At 63.3% G+C, this 16,139-nt stretch overlaps 2 protein-coding genes across 7 annotated transcripts in view; both read left to right on the forward strand.

Annotated features, from left to right (window-relative positions):
- The window catches only part of GPATCH8 (G-patch domain containing 8), a 54,578-nt gene extending 49,615 nt beyond the window's left edge, over positions 1 to 4,963 (forward strand). For all 6 annotated transcript variants that reach the window (XM_071450828.1, XM_071450834.1, XM_071450831.1 and 3 more), the window contains one exon: positions 195 to 4,963. In XM_071450828.1, coding sequence (XP_071306929.1) covers positions 195 to 4,014 — 3,820 coding nt within the window. In that variant the 3' untranslated portion in view covers positions 4,015 to 4,963. The remainder of the gene's footprint in view (positions 1 to 194) is intronic.
- A 2,536-nt stretch (positions 4,964 to 7,499) lies between these two features.
- Positions 7,500 to 15,864, forward strand: ITGA2B (integrin subunit alpha 2b). Its single transcript, XM_071450835.1, has 30 exons — positions 7,500 to 7,706; positions 7,781 to 7,911; positions 7,989 to 8,086; positions 8,166 to 8,325; positions 8,407 to 8,456; positions 8,822 to 8,867; positions 9,032 to 9,157; positions 9,240 to 9,287; positions 9,534 to 9,577; positions 9,674 to 9,733; positions 9,848 to 9,900; positions 10,034 to 10,236; positions 10,352 to 10,534; positions 10,622 to 10,667; positions 10,745 to 10,849; positions 11,008 to 11,063; positions 11,161 to 11,312; positions 11,541 to 11,654; positions 12,340 to 12,410; positions 12,496 to 12,643; positions 13,427 to 13,519; positions 13,603 to 13,682; positions 13,801 to 13,881; positions 13,950 to 14,052; positions 14,132 to 14,284; positions 14,364 to 14,489; positions 14,666 to 14,779; positions 14,980 to 15,084; positions 15,160 to 15,282; positions 15,578 to 15,864. Exons 1-30 carry the CDS (start codon positions 7,561 to 7,563, stop codon positions 15,683 to 15,685), a joined length of 3,126 nt encoding a protein of 1,041 aa, XP_071306936.1. The 5' UTR covers positions 7,500 to 7,560; the 3' UTR covers positions 15,686 to 15,864.
- The last annotated feature ends 275 nt before the right edge of the window (positions 15,865 to 16,139 follow it).

Below are 16,139 nucleotides of genomic sequence, written 5' to 3' on the forward strand. Positions count from 1 at the left end.
TTATCCAGCAATACATCTTCTTCAGTAATTTAATATTATGAAAAACTTTGAGTGGCTGTATATTGATATTTTAATGTGTGTGTCTGGGTGCAAGAGCACTTGAGCTGCATAAGACTGTCTCCACTGAGGGATGGATCCTCCTGCAGCAGGACAGGGACACCAGTAAGCTGTGTTTTCTCTCTCCCCTGTTCCAGTGCTCCTGGAAGTGGGCCCATGTTCAGGACCACCACGGTGGCTGTGGATGAGGAAGGTGGAGACGACGATGACTCCGCAGCCAACAGCGGCTCCTTTGTCCAGACCAGCTCTGGCCAGGCCACAGAGATGACCACGGACAGAGGCTTCCTGAGCACTGGGCAAGGCACTGTGATGCCAGGCCAGACATCACAGGGGGCACAGGCCATCAGCTTTGGCATTAAGGGCGCTCTGGGAACTCCGCTGCAGAAGATCGGGGTGTCCTTTTCCTTTGCCAAGAAGACCCCAGTGAAGCTGGAGACCATCGCTTCTGTTTTCAAGGACCACGTGGATGAGTCCAGTTCTGCAGATGGGGGAAAAGGTGATGAGAGGGGGTCCTCAGAGGCTGGCAGAAGTCTGGGGGAGGGTGAAGGCACCAATAATTCTGATGGCAAGGGGGAGGACGATGACCATCACGACAAGGACAGCGGGGCTCTGGCCAGCACCTTATCCAAACTGAAGAAGATGAGGCGAGAAGATGGACCAACAGCTGTGGAACCAGAATATTACCACTACATCCCCCCAGCCCACTGTAAAGTAAAGCCCAACTTTCAATTCCTGCTTTTCATGAAGGCTACTGAGCAAACGGAAGCGGAAAATGTGAACAAAAAAAACGCGCACGAAGTGAAAAAGGGGAATTCCCCCAAACCCAAACCCAGCAAGCACACAGAAAAGGCTGCCGAGAGCACAGGGCAGAAAAAGGAGCAGAGTACTACTGAAACTGCAGCCCAGCAGGGCAAAACAGAACGAAAAGACATCCCAGAGAATGAAAATACACAGGAGAGCAAGCACCTTCCAGAGAGCAGTCCCCCCGAGCCAGACACTGCTAAAGAAGCTCCTCCTCCTGCCTCGGCCTGCAGAGATGGCTCTGAGGGACCAAAGCACCCCACGGGACCTTTTTTCCCTGTTCTGAGTAAGGACGAGAGCACGACACTGCAGTGGCCTTCAGAGCTGCTCATCTTCACCAAAGCTGAGCCCTCTGTGTCCTACAGCTGCAACCCCCTGTACTTCGACTTCAAGCTCTCCCGTAACAAGGATGCAAAAGGGAAAGGGGCAGAGAAATCCAAGGATCCAGGGGGTGTTTGTAAAGACAACACTCAGAGCACAGAACCTGGTGAGGTGAGCAAAGCCAAAGAGGCTGAAAGTGCAGAGAACAGTTCTGCTCAAAAAATGGAAAACAAATCCCAGAGCAAGCAGGAGTCCGGTCTGGGGAGCACTGGTAAGGGAGAGGGGGAAGACAGCAGTAAGAGTATAACGGGTAAGAGTAAATCTGGAAGGTCCCATAAACACAAAAAGAAAAAGAAGCACAAAAAGTCCAGCAGACACAAACGCAAACACAAGGAGGAAGCGGAGGAGAAGGCCCGGAAAGCTGAGCTGGGTGAAGAGAAACCCAAGAAACGGAAAAGGCACAGGCACAAAAAAGGTAAATCCTCCCTTTCGACCGAGTCAGACCGGGCGCTGAAACCTGAACTGTCTGAAGACTGCAGCCATTTCCAGAAGAAAAAGCGATGCTCCCAGGAGTCCCAGAGGAAATCCCTGTCTGCTGAAGAGGGAAGCAGCACTAAAAAAGAGGATGGGGGTAACTCCTGCCAAGAGCACGGCAGCAAAAGACACAAGGCTGAGCTGCAGCAGGTGCCTGGTGCGAGGCGGCGCTGCCCGGCTCTGTCCCAGCCCCGGAGCGGCTGCCGGAGCCGGCAGAGCAGCGGTGACGATGACAGTGACGAGGGCTCCCCTGGCAAGCACTGCCACCAGAAGTCCCCGTCGCAGTACAGCGACGATGACTACGAGTCGGGCAGCGAGCACTCCCGCAGCCGCTCCCGCTCGGGCCGCAGGCGCTCCTCGCACAGGTCCTACTCCAGCAGCTCGGAGGCGTCCTCGGGGCACAGCCGCTACAGCCGCCACAGGAGCTACTCAGATGACAGCTACAGCGACTACAGCGACCGCTCCCGCTGCCACTCCAAGCGCTCCCAGGACTCGGAGGATGACTCTGACTACAACGGTTCCAACCACCGCTCCAAGCGGCGCAAATACTCCTCGTCAGAAGATGACTACAGCTCGAGCAGGAGCAGGTCCAGGAGTCGGAGCAGGAGCCGAAGCCACCCCCGAGGCAGGTCGAGATCGAGGAGCCGGGGCAGGAGCCGCAGCAGCAGCTGCAGCCGCAGTCGGAGCAAGAGGAGGAGCCGCAGCGGGACTGGGCGCAGCTGGAAGCGCAGCCGCAGCTACAGCCGGGACCGCAGCCGCAGCACCCGCAGCCACTCGCAGAGGTCCCTGTCACGGAAGGGCTCGCGGGGCCACGAGAGCCCCGAGGAGAGAAGGTCTGGCAGAAGGGACTTCATTAGGTCCAAGATCTATCGCTCCCAGTCTCCTCACTATTTCCGGACAGGCCGAGGTGAAGGGGCGCTGCCCAAGAAGGAGGATGGCAAAGGAGAGGATCTGAAAGGATCTGGCTCCCTGTCCCAGAACAGCAGCGGCTCAGGCACGGGGCGGGCCTCAGAAGGGGACTGCAGTCCTGAGGAGAGGAACTCCGTCACTGCAAAGCTGCTCTTGGAAAAGGTGCAGTCCAGGAAGGTTGAGAAGAAGCCCTGTGTCACTGATGAGATGCTGTCAGGGGCAAACAAAGTGGGCATAAAGCTCAAAGATCCTCCCCAGGGCTACTTTGGCCCCAAACTGCCTCCTTCCTTAGGCAACAAACCGGTTCTGCCCTTAATTGGGAAGTTGCCAACTATTCGGAAACCAAACTCCAAAAGATACGAGGAGTCTGGCTTGGAGAGGGGCGAGGAGCAGGAGCTGTCAGATGCTGAAGATGGTTCCCAAGGCATGGAGGAGGGTCAGCTGGCCGGCCAGTCTCTCCTGGAAGATGTGGTGATGGTAATTCAGGACAAGCCTCTGGATGAGCAGAAACGTGATGAAGCCTCTGTGGAGATGCCATCCCTTCCCCTGGACACGCCGGCGCTCCCTGAGTGCTTTGGCTCCGGAGATCTGGTCATGCCACACAACTTCCTCTCGGATCCAAGCGATGGTGATGGGCTGGAGCCTATGGACGGGGGCAACCAGCCAGTCCCAGTGGAAACCAGTATGATGCCCTTAGTTCCAGATGTTGAGCACTTTCCTGGCTACGTGCCTCAGAGCGGGGAGCCAAGCATGGAAGGAGATCGGGAGGGGGGAGAAGATTCCTCTCTAGCCCCGCTGGAAAGCCAGCCCATCACCTTCACGCCCGAGGAGATGGAGAAATACAGCAAGCTGCAGCAGGCTGCCCAGCAGCACATCCAGCAGCAGCTGCTGGCCAAGCAAGTGAAGGCTTTCCCCACCTCGGCCGCCCTGGCACCGGCTGCCCCCGCGCTCCAGCCCATCCACATCCAGCAGCCGGCGGCAGCCTCGGCCACGTCCATCACGACGGTGCAGCACGCCATCCTGCAGCACCACGCCGCTGCCGCCGCCGCTGCCATCGGCATCCACCCCCACCCGCACCCACAGCCCCTCGCTCAGGTCCACCACATCCCCCAGCCACACCTGACACCCATTTCCCTGTCCCACCTGACCCACTCCATTATTCCGGGGCACCCCGCCACGTTCCTGGCCAGCCACCCCATCCACATCATTCCGGCATCCGCCATCCACCCTGGCCCCTTCACCTTCCACCCTGTCCCTCACGCTCTCTACCCGACCCTCCTGGCTCCGAGGCCAGCAGCTGCTGCTGCTGCCACAGCCCTGCACCTCCACCCCCTGCTGCACCCCATTTTCTCAGGACAGGACTTGCAGCATCCACCCAGCCACGGCACATGAAGGACAAAATGAAGGAACCTCGGAGGAAGGAGAATATTTGGCATTTTGGGAAGGGGTTGGAGTCGAGCCAGCGGGCAGGTGAGGCCTGAGCATTTCCTTTCACTCTTGAGCAGCCAAAGAAGCCGGGGGCTCGAGGGCTGGGCAGTTGGCTGCATCCCAGGGAAGTCTCGCTCCGACTCCTCCGCGCACGCAGCAGCACCGCTCCAGAAGAACCATTTCACCTTTAGAACAGCCAGACACTTGGAAAGGCTTTTTTCCCCCCCTGGATTCTTACACTTGGTCATCTTCCTTCTGCCACCTTGTATATGATAAATGAGGTTTCATACACACTAATAAGATCTCTAAAAATCCTTTTAATGAGGTCATCTAATTAAAATAGCATGATTGAATCCGGCTTGTAATCAGTCACGGAACATCGGGCGCTGCCGGCTGTGGAGGGCTGGAGGCCTCAGCTTTCAGGCATTGCAGGAGGTTCCTTGGCCCCTGTCTCTGCAGATGTGGGTTTTTCTTGGTGTGAGCAGCAAAGGTGGAAGTAAGAGCTTAGTGTAAAGAGGAGGAGGAGCTCCGTGTGTGCCCAGAGCTCCCTTCCTTCCCCATCCTGCATCCACGTTCTCCTGCGCCAGGACCATGCCTGGATATCCCAGACTGGAGAGAGGTTCTGGGGCTGGGATTCCAGTCTGGGCTTTGACCACTCTTCTCCTGAAAGGGGGGGAAAAATCACTTTGAATTCCATCTTCTGTGGGGTTGGGAAAGAGGCACTGGGATGGGAGAGAGAAGGCAAATCCTGTTAGGAATTGAAGCAATACAGAGGACAGGGGAGCGCGGCCTGGATGTAAAACGTGTTCTTTCCTCTGTAACACTGATGGTTTCTTTATTAATTTATAGGATTTTTTTTTTTTTATGTAAAGAATTGCACTGAACTCTGTAAACAAAGATGCTGCTTTTTGTAGCTCCTATCAAAGGTTACATTTGTAGTATATCGCAATAATATTTTTTACAGCCAGTTCTTAGTGGTACTTGTTCTGGTGGCTTCTGTGTAAATATGTTTGCTGTAGGTGACCCAAGACACTTGTAAAGGTTCAATTTATAGTTTCAGCTAGATGCAGAACAGCTAAGCATGTATATTTTATCAAGCTCATGTATTTTTGAAGTTTTTATGTAGTATAAAATGTAAAAACAAACAAAAAAAGATCTTCATTTAGAATTTTGCAGAAGAAAAAAAAATCAACAGGTGAGACTTGGGCAAGGTGAGGGGTGTGGGGATAGCAGTGACTCTGGCAGGTTCTGCATTCCTCCCCACCATAGGAATGGGCACTGGAGCAGCCTGGGGAGCAGCAGGAATTCAGGGTGCTCCCAGAGAACAGGAGCCCTTTTTTTCCTTTCCTTTTCCCCCCCTTTGGAAGCAGTAATGTGCAGACCCTGCTGGTGCAGGAGGAGCCTTGGGACTGCTCCCATCCCACGCAGAGGGTTACCCCAGCTTAGTCCATGAGGGATTTCCCAGTTCTCCCAGTATCACCCAGCTCAGGTGACAGTGCCCGTGGCAGCTTCCTCGCCCCAGTGCGGGGAGTGTCCCCACTGCTGCTGTCCCCACTCACAGGGCACTGCAGGTGTCACAGCCCTTGGGCCACCACCACTGGAGGGAGGGATTTCAGAGCAGTGACATCCCTGTCCCATTCCCCATCCTTATCCTCTTCCCTGTCCCCTCCTGGAGTGCAGCACGAGGCCAGGCAGAGTCAAAGGATCAAAACCCCCTGAGCTCCCTCACCGTGTAAATGAGAAATTGGAGCAGGTCAGAGTGACAGCAGTCACAAAAAAGGGACTCAATTTCCTGTAAATACCAGACAATTCAGTGTTACTGTCAGAGCTGAGCTTCATAGGGCCCATCTGTGCCCTGGTCCCACTGCACTGTGGGCAGGGATTTGTTTTTGGACTTCAGGATAGCGCTAAAATAATTAACCTGTCATTACTTACAAGCATAAACAGACTGTATTTAACTTTGTCACATAAGATATATATATAAATATATATATATGCTGTAAAATGAGGGAAAAAAACCTTTCTAATAAACCAATGATTTGTGGAAAAAGAAACGTGATGCTGTGTGGTGGTGGGGAGCTGCTGTGCAGAGCATGAGCCTCTTTTCCTAACCAAAGCCCTGGTTTGATTAAAGGAAAAAATCCACCCCCCTGCATGCCAGCAGGACCCAGGGGTCCAGGGTGCCACCTGCCCTTCCCTGGCGGTGGCTGATGAGGGATGGTGCAGCAGTGCTGAAAGAAACAGGAAATGAAGTAATTGGACAGAAGAAAGGATTATAATTGCCCTCAGGGGCTCTGGTGTGGGCTCCAGCTGGGTTCAGATGCTGCAGCAAGCTGGGGACGAGACCTCCCGAGGAGGAGCAGCTGCCCCTGAGTCCGGTGTCCTCTCCCGGAGCTGCTCCGGGATCAGCTGAACCCTTCCCACCCCTCGGAGCTGTGCCACGGCTTTGGGCAAACCCCGCTCTCCTCAGCCGCAGCTGCTCCGCAGGGCTGGAGCCGACCCCGCTCCAGGGGCCAGGGTGCCCTGCAGGGACCCCCTGTGCCCCCCAAACCCCCCGAGTCCCTGTCCTGTCCTGCTTCCCCCTGCAGCTTCAGAGACGGAGGAGGAAAGCCCCGTTTCACACGGGCTGGCTCCCAGGGAGCTGCTCCGGGGCCTCTCCCGGCCGCGGGTGCTGGGTTGGCACCAGGAGCCCCCGGAGACCTCGGGCACTCTGACTGTCCTTAATTAATAGAGTTTAAATTAATTCTATAGGTGGGTTCAGGGCTGATGCCGCTGTCCGGGCTGGGCTGAGCCCCGCGGCTGCCCCAGGCCTGGCTGAGGGCACAGGGGACAGAGACAAGGACACGCCTTGTTCACTGTGCCTGCCGTGCCTCCGCTCCCTTGCCAGAGCCATTGCCCTGCACGGCGCTGCTGCTGCCCCTGCCCTGGCAGGGTTTGGGTGTCCCTGCCCTGGGAAGGGGACACTGGGGGTGATGCCCGGTGCGGGCGGGCTCGGTGCTGTCAGCTCCATCCGGCTGCCGAGGGGAGATCGGGGGCGATGCAGGGGCCCTGTGCCCTGCTGCCCTCCCCCCTCGCCACATTTCCGCTGGTAGGGACTGCCTGCACCCCGAAATAGCCACCCCGAGATGCGCACCCCGAAACAGCCACCCCGAGATGCGCACCCCGAAACAGCCACCCCGAGACTGGAACCCCGAAATAGCCACCCCGAGATGCCCATCTCGGAACAGCCACCCCGAGACTGGCACCCCGCGGCTGATAGGCTCAGGCTGCTGTGGCCGTGTCCCCCACCCTGTCACCGTGTGTCCCGGTGGCACTGCCACCTTCTGTTCCCCACCCTGCTCCGGCCACATCCGTCTCCCCCGCACCTCTCCGGCTCCCTGCAGGAGCGGATACGCGTCCGGGGGGGCCCTTCCTGTTCCCCGTTCCTGCTGGGCCCGGCCCCAGCTGCGTCCCCCGAGATAAGCCAGGGACACCCCGGCACGGCGGCTGTGGCCACATTTTGGGGTAACGATGGGGCTGCTGCGGGTGCTGCTGCTCCTCGGGGGGCTGCGCCTGCCCCCCACGCTGGGGCTTCTCCAGGAGCCCCCCACCATCTACGAGGGACCCCCCGGCAGCTACTTCGGTTTCGCCCTGGATTTCCACCGGAGCGAGGGAAGGTAGGGAGGCACCGGGGGCTCGGGGTCGGGCACGGCTCACGCCCGCCGACCCTGACACCCGCTCTGCCCCCCAGGCCCAGCGTGGCGGTGGGAGCCCCCCGTGCCAACACGTCCCAGCCCGGCGTGGCTCAGCCCGGCGCCGTCTTCCTCTGCTCCTGGCCCCCCGACAGGACCCCCTGCCACCCCCTGCCCATCGACACTGCGGGTGCGTGGGCTCCGTGGGGCGGGGAGCGGGCGCGGGGGGTGCCAGCTCCGCACATTGCCCCTCTCCCGCTCCCCCAGGGGACGAGAGCGAGAGCCAGGGTACCCTGGAGCTGCGCACCTACAAATCGCACCAGTGGCTGGGAGCGTCCATCACCAGCTGGAAAGGCAACCTGGTGGTGGGTGCATCGCGGGGGATGTGGGCAGCCTTGGGTGGTCACGGGGTGGGCACCCAGCCCGTTCCATCGCCGTGCCCAGGTCTGTGCCCCGCTGCAGCACTGGAACGCTTTGGAGGGGCAGCACGAAGCGTTCCGCACCCCGACTGGCACCTGCTTCGTGCGGAGCCCGGAGCGCGACGTGTGGTACTCGCCCTGCCGCGACCGGACCATGGCCAGCACCTACCGCCAGACGGGCTACGGTGAGGGGGGAACGGGGAGCGGGGGGATCCCAGCCCGGGATCCCAGCCCCGCGTCCCTCTGACCCTGCCCTGTGCCCGCAGCGCACGACAAGCGCTACTGCGAGATCGGCTTCAGCGCCGCTGTCACCCCGGTGAGAGGGGATGGAGGGGCTCGGGGGACTCGAGGGACTCGGGCACCTTAGAGGGATCGGGGGATGCCCCCCGGGATGCTCAGAGGGGGCTGAGAGAGATGCAGAGGGTGCGGCCAGGACGGTACCCGGGTGTATTGGCGGGGGATGTTGGGGTGGGGATGCTGAGCTGGGGGATGTGCAGTGGGAATTCCGGAAGGAGAGGTCCTAGGAGTGGGGGGGACATCGGGGTCGGGGTGCCGGGCTGGGAGATGCTGGGCTGGAATGTGCCAGGATGGGAAATACCGGGGTGGGGGATATTTGGGTGAGGATGCTTTGGGGGGGATGCCGGGGTACCCCGGGGGGTGCTGAGCCAGCTCCTCCGGCAGGATGGGACGCTGGTGCTGGGTGCCCCTGGCGGGTATTACTTCACAGGTGAGTCCTTCCTGCTGGCGCTGCTCCCGGGATGGGCACGGCGGGGAGGTCACCCCGGACATGGGGTACCCCGTAAGTGCCCCCCGCAGTGGCACTGCCAGCCTGGGGCGGGTGGCAGCGGGTGCCCCGTCAGGGCTGGTGCTCCCTGCCCCGGTGTGCCCCAGGGCTCGTGTACTCGGTGGAGCTGGACAAGATCCTCAGGCGCTTCCTCGGCACGTCCCTGCTGTGGCTGTGGAGCCCCGGGCGCCCCACGGAGCCGGTGTTCGGGGACTACGAGGACGGGTACCGGGGTGAGCAGCGGGCACGGGCACCCTGCCCCACTGCCAGCTCCTGCTGGGATACCCTGGGTCACCAATGCCCACCTCCCTGCAGGATACTCGGTGGCTGTGGGCGAGTTTGATGGCAACCCCAAAACCAAAGGTAGGGCTGAGGGGTGCAGGGAATGGGGGTTGATGGGCCTGGGGCACCCCGGGGCTCCAGAGTGACCTTGTTCCCCTTCTCGAGGGGGCTGGACAGGGCGTGCCAGGACAGGGGTCCCGCCCATCTCTGTGCCCTCATGACCCCATGTCGCACCAGGGGTATCCCTGTGCCCACCCCAATGCTGGGGGTATCCCCGTGCCCCCCTCAATGTCCCGGGGGAGCACTCAGGGCTCTCATCCCTCACAGAGTACGTGGTGGGGGTCCCCAACAAGAGCAACACGAGGGGTGAGGTGAGTGCTGCGGAGTGCCCGGTGCCGAGGGACACCAGGGGACACCCCCATGTGTCACCCCGGGCTGGACCTGGCGTCTGACACTGCCCTGGGCAGGTGGAGATCTTCACTGCGGGGAACACCCTGCGCCGGCTGCGGGGCATCGCCAGCGAGCAGGTACCCCTGCCATGTGACACCCCCACACCCCCGGTGCTCCACAGCACCCCAGGCCCAGCCCTCCCCGCCCACTGTGCCCCTGGCACCCCCCGGTGCCACCCTCACCCTTTCCAGGTGGCTTCGTACTTCGGGCACACGGTGGCAGTGGCCGATGTCGATGGGGACGGGTGAGAGCAGGGACAATCGTCCCCTCCTCCTCCACGGCGACACCCAGGGGTGCTGCCCCGTGCCTGGCACAGCGCTGGGTGCCCCCAGCCCCCAAGCCCGCGGAGCCTGACCCTGACCCCGCGCCGGGCACAGGAGGGACGATCTGCTGGTGGGAGCGCCGCTGTTCATGGCCCGGCGCTCGGACGGGCAGCGCAGCGAGCTGGGCCGCCTCTACCTCTACCTGGGGCAGCAGCGCCTCGCCGGGCCCCCCCAGACCCTGACGGGCACCCACCCCTACGGCCGCTTCGCCGCCGCCATCGCCAGCCTCGGGGACCTGGACAGGGACGGATTCGGCGGTAACAGCGCGGCGGGGCGGGCATGGGGCTGTGCCACCCCCGGGGCCTCGCCTGGGGGAAACTGAGGCAGGAGAGCGCGGGGGGGGGGGGGTGTTCACGTCCCTTCTGTCCCCAGACGTGGCCGTGGGCGCCCCGCAGGGGGGTGACAGTGGCAGCGGGCAGGTCTTCATCTTCCGCGGGCAGAGCGAGGGGCTGGCGCCCGTGCCCACCCAGCGCCTCGACAGCCCCTTCCCCGGCCCCGCCGCCTTCGGCTTCGCACTGCGCGGCGCCACCGACCTGGACGGCAACGGCTACGCGGGTACAGCCCTGGCACGACACCGCCCTGGCACCGCCCTGGCACCCCGGTGTCACCACCCCGGCACCGACCCTCTGCTTGTCCCTGCAGATCTGCTCGTGGGGGCTTACGGGGCGGCCAAGGTGGCCGTGTACCTGTGAGTGCCCGTCCCTGCCGTGGCCCGGGGCTCCCTCTTGGGTCCCCTGGCACCTCAGCAATGTCCCCCTGCCCCAGGGGACTACCCGTGGTGGTGGCCCGGACCCAGCTGAGTGTCCCCGACGGGCTGAACCCTGAGATCCTGGACTGCTCCCTGCCCAGCTCCAGCGTCCCTGTCAGCTGGTGAGGAGACACTGCCATGGGGACACTGCCACGGGGACACTGCCACGGGGACACTGCCATGGGGACATTACCGCTGGAACACTGCTGTGGGGACCATGGGGACACCACCTTGGGCACAGGACAGGTCTCTGAGCACTGCTGGTGGTGTCCCCCCGCAGCTTCCACGTGGAGTTTTGTGTCAGCGTGACGGGCCAGGACATCCCTCGGAGCATCCGTGAGTGCCAGTGTCACCCGGCAGGCACCGCTGGCACAGGGCCACCGCTGGGCTGTTACCGCGGGTGTCACCAGTGCCACCTCCCGTTCCCCACCAGAGCTGGAGGCTGAGCTGCAGCTGGACCGGCTGAAGCCCCGGGCATCGCGGAGGGTCCTGCTGCTGCGGGGACACCAATCGTCCTGGCAGGAGGCGCTGCTGGTGACACCGGGGGCACCCCCCGTGTGCAGGAACCTCACCGCCTACCTGCGGGTACGGGCACGGGGACAGCGCGGCAGAGGGAGGGGACATCCAGGGAGGGGACGGGAATGGGGCTGTGGCATCGCCAGCCAGGACGGGGACAGGGCTGAGGACAGGGTTGGGGATAGCAGTGTCTCCCTGTCCCAGGAGGGCGGCTAACAGGCATGGGGACAGTGATGGGTGGGCCCTGGGGTGGGCACGGGATGCCCTCCGGAGTGCTGTGCCCATGGGTGTCCCCAGGACAAGGCTGAGTTCAAGGACAAGCTGAGCCCGGTGGCCCTGAGCGTGGCTCTGACGCTGCCCAGAGAGGCCCCGAGGTTGGTGCTCTACGGGGACACCCTGGTGCAGGCACAGGTAGGGGGGACATGGCTGTGGGGGGACGTCACCGTGGTGACACGGGGTGGGCTCATCCCCACCAGGGCACGTGTGGGTACCCCCAGCCTGGCTGAGCTCAGCTCTGGGATCCCCAGCTTGTGACAGTGTCCCCAGCACCCCCCGGGATTGCCCCTGTTCTCCTCCCACTCTCCCCAGTTTCCACTGGGATGTGGCCCCTACCCTCCCCACTGTCCCTTCTTCCCTCTGGAATGTGCTCCGACACTGTTCCTGCCACTCCCTGGCATGCCCGTCCTGTTCTGCCCTCTGTGCTCACCCTGCAGTCCCCAATCCCTCCTCTGGATGTCCCCTCTGTACCCAGCACTGTCCCCATTCCCAACCCCGAGATGTCCCCTCTGTTCCCTCTGCCATCTCCAGTCCCTCCTCAGGATGTCCCCTCTGCTGTCCCTGCTCCCTCCTTGGCGTGTCTCAGGGTATGTCCCCAGTCGTCCCCGTGGATGTCCCCTCTGTGTCCCCATTCTTCCCTCTCACAGATGTCACCTCCCTCCCCTCCATCCCTGGAATGTCCCCTCTCTGCACTGTCCCAAATCTCCCCTCTGGCCCCTCCACCAGCCCAGTCCCACCCCGGGATGTCCCCAATGACTCCCCCTCTCTCACCTCACCCTGGATGGGGGGGTCCCCCTGTCCCCTCCCTGTCCCCTCCCAGACCCACATCATCCTGGAGGACTGTGGCAATGACAACCTCTGCGTGCCCGACCTGCACCTGGCCGCCGACACGTGAGCGCCGGGGAGGGGGGGCTGAGGGGTGCCCGGTGTCCCCGCGGGGTGCTGAGCCCTGTCCCCGTGTCCCCGTGTCCCCCAGCCCCAGCCAGCGCCTGCTGATCGGGGCCGAGGCCGTGCTGTCCCTGCGGGCCAATGCCACCAACGCGGGCGAAGGCGCCTTCGAGGCGGAGCTGAGGGTGCAGCTGCCCCCGGGCACGCACTACCAGGCTGCCCGCAGCACCATCCCGGTGGGTGTGACCGGGGACAGGGCTGGGGGGTGACCAGGGGTGTCATAGGGGTCACCAGGGCTGGGGGGGCACGTCCTGCCCTTGCTGGCCATCACCTGCCTCTTTGGGGGTGGCCGGTGGGGATGGGTGCTGGGAGATGCCCAGGGTGGGTGGGGGAATTAAACTGTCCTTGGTGCTGTCACCTTCCGTGGGGGTGCCCGGCGGGGGTGTCAGGGGGTGCCCAGGGTGGAGGGGCCAGAGGGGACATCCCAGAGGGGAGATCTGGGACAGTGCAGAGTAGAGAGGGGACATTCCAGGGAGAGACCTGGCATGGAGGGGAGGGAGGTGACATCTGTGAGAGGGAAGAATGGGGACAGCAGAGGGGACATCCAGGGGGATGATTTGGGACATGCCCTGAGACACACCAAGGAGGGGGCAGGGACAGCAGGGGGATGTCCTGCGGAGGGATTTGAGATGGCAGAGGGACAGAGGGGACATTCTCAGGGTTGGGAATGGGGACAGTGCTGGGTACAGAGGGGTGACCCAAATCGGGGGGCTCACACTGTGTCATTCATCCTCCATGGGGTTGCCTGGTGGGGGTGGCTGTCCAGGGATCCTGGGCTGGGGGTTGCTGTCCTGCCCTTGGTGGCTGTCACCCTTCACAGGGTCCCCACTGGTGATGGGTGTTCAGGGGTGTCTGGGGTGTGGGGCTCAAGCCCTGCCCTCAGCTCATGCAGGTCCCCCGTGTGGCTGGTTCCTGCTGGGGTCCATGATGTGTCCCCACCCCATGTCCCCATCCCACAGGGACAGGAGAAGCTGAGCTGCAACCCCAAGAAGGAGAATGGGACCCACGTGGTGCTCTGCGAGTTGGGCAATCCCATGAAAGCAGGAGCCAGGGTAAGGGGACAGGGGGGTCCCTGCTGTGCCTGTCACCCACTGGGGCTGGTCACGCACCTGCCCCTCTCCTCTGCTGTCCCCAGATCACCGTGGACATGGAGCTGAGCGTGTCCGGGCTGGAGGACATGGGGGATGCCATCACCTTCCACCTCCAGCTGCGGAGGTGACACCCTGCTGCCCCCCGTCCCCCACCCACTGCAGGGACACTGTCTCCTCACACTTGGTGTCCTCAGCATGTCCCCAAACTCAGTGTCCATTCTCATCCCGCTGTGTCCCCACAGCAAGAACAGCCCCAGCCCCAGCCACGCCTCTGTGACGGTGACAGTGCCCGTGGAGGCAGAGGCAGAGATGGAGCTGCGAGGGTGAGGGTCTGGGGGACACGGGGACAACGGGGGGACGAAGGGGGACACTGACCCCCCTCTCCCACCAGCAACTCCCTGCCTGCCACCATGGTGCTGCCCACGAGCTGGCACGGGGTGCAGGGCAGCCGGCGGCTCGAGGACCACGGCATCAGGGTGGAGCACGTCTATGAGGTGATTTCAGGGGATGTCCCCTCTGTCCCCTCCCCGGCGCCATCTCCTGTGCTGGGCATCACCCACCGTCCTCTCGCAGCTCCACAACAAAGGTCCCGGCACCGTCAGCGGGGTCACCCTGAGCCTCGTCGTGCCTCACCTGCTGGGCGAGCACGTCCTGCTCTACCTGCTGGAGCTGGGCACCGAGGGAGGCATGAACTGCTCCCAGCACCCCGCCCTCAACCCCTCCCAGGTAGGGGCTGCGGGACCCTGCCCGCCGGGGGCGCTGGGACATGTCAGGGAGGTGGTGTCACCTCTGTGTCCCCTTCCAGCTGGAGATCTCCGCTCCGACGGCAGCAGCGCCCGGGAACGGCAGCCAGCACCGGGAGCGCCGGCAGGCGGAGCCGGCCCCGGGAGCGGGGCTGGGGGACCAGGGGCTGGGGGACCTCGTCCGTGTGGTGAGCGGGGGACCCTGGGGACCTGCCCGCAGTGATGGAGGCAGGGCTGGGGCTGCCGGGGGGGCCACATCCCTTGGGTGAGCCTGGGGACCTGCGGCCCATGGTGGGCACAGGGCTGGGAGTGTCCCCTGGGGTGGGGGCTCCCCAACACCCACCGCGTTGGACGCCACCCCCAGGACTGTGACAATGCTACGTGCGTGGACATCACCTGCCATGTGCCCAGCCTGGGCAAGGACCAGCGGGCACTGGTCAGCGTGCACGCCCTGCTCTGGATGGACACCCTGCAGCAGGTACCGTCCCCTCCTGGGGACAGAGGGGACGGGGTGGCATTGTGGCCTCAGGGCACCCCTGCAATGTCCCCTTCTGCACCGTGGTCTCCAGAGAGCACCCTGGGGATAACCATGTGTGAGGTCATGGGTGCCCTGTGAGCTGCCAGCACCCCTGATGCCAGGTTCCCATGTGTCCCCATGTGTCCCCCTGCTGTCCCTAGCGGGAGCACCTCCTGGAGTTCTGCATCCAGTCACAAGCGTGGTTCAGCACCTCGGCCATGCCCTATCGCGTCCAGCCCCGGCTCCTGCCCAGCGGCAAGGCTGAGGTAGGGCTGCCGTGGCTCTGGGGACACGGGGACAGGCCGCTGTGGCAGCGGTGTCACCCCCCTGTCCCTCTGCAGACTGAGACCTGCGTGGTGCGCACCAGCCCTGGGGGCGAGGGGGCTGTGCCCGTGGGGTGGGTGGTGCTGGGGGTCCTGGCCGGGCTCCTGCTCCTCACCCTCCTCATCCTCCTCATGTGGAAGGTGAGTGGGTGCAGGGGGACACTGGGGACATCCACTATGGTGGTGGAGCCTCACTGGCACCAGAGGGACCACGAAACACGGGACACAGTGCTGGGGGTGGGGGCTGTGGGACAGGACGGGGGACAGCAGCACGGGTGACACTGTGGGGTCCCCAGAGGCGGGGGTCCCTCAGGAGCGATGCCATGGGGTCCCCGCGGTGGTGTCACAGGGATCTCCGGGGGGCTGATCCTGTGGGATCCCTGGGGCTGCTGCTGTGGGGTCCCCCAGGGCCCACTGTCACTGTGTCCCCTTGCAGATGGGTTTCTTCAAGAGGACGCGGCCACCTGCCGAGGGGGACACGCAGGAGCCGGGCCAGGCCGAGGAGCCGGGCAGTGCCCAGGAGCCGGGCCAGGCCCAGGACTAGCGGGGTCCCCCCGTGCCCACCCCCACCCGCTCACCTTCCCCAGCCCCCCCGTGCCCGTGGGATCCCAGCCCCGCTCTGCTCCCTCCGGACAATAAATCCCTGCCCTGCCCTCGGTGCTGCCTGCGGGGTGTGGTTGTGTCCCCCGAGGCTGCACCAGGGGTCTGGGGGGGGACGGAGGATTTTGGGGACCCCCGTGTGTCCTTGTGGGGTGCCCCGGGAGGGCAGTGGGGAGGTTGGTGCCAGGCTCAGTCCCGGGGGCTGCTGCACTGCTGGGGGATCAGTACCGGGGCCGGTGCTGGTACCGCGGGTGGGTCACGGTACCGGGGCGGGACCGGGGGATCGGGGCAGTGCCAAGGGCCAGTCCCGAGATGCCGCTGCAGTACCGGGGCTCGACGCTGAGGCTCGAGGAAGTACCGTGAGTGGGTCCTGGGAGGCTGGTGCCGGTACAGGGCAG

The sequence above is a fragment of the Agelaius tricolor genome, unplaced genomic scaffold (genome assembly GCF_023055355.1).
Source record: "Agelaius tricolor isolate 1412-34295 unplaced genomic scaffold, bAgeTri1.0.p SCAF_31, whole genome shotgun sequence".
Lineage (NCBI taxonomy): Eukaryota > Metazoa > Chordata > Aves > Passeriformes > Icteridae > Agelaius > Agelaius tricolor.

Excerpts from the sequence above, each read along its gene's own strand:
- ITGA2B (XM_071450835.1), top strand. The coding sequence starts at position 7,561 with ATGGGGCTGCTGCGGGTGCTGCTGCTCCTCGGGGGGCTGCGCCTGCCC. Across the intron at positions 13,882-13,949 it reads GCAGAGATGGAGCTGCGAGG|CAACTCCCTGCCTGCCACCA; the intron begins GTGAGGGTCTGG and ends CTCTCCCACCAG. Across the intron at positions 14,053-14,131 it reads GGGTGGAGCACGTCTATGAG|CTCCACAACAAAGGTCCCGG; the intron begins GTGATTTCAGGG and ends GTCCTCTCGCAG.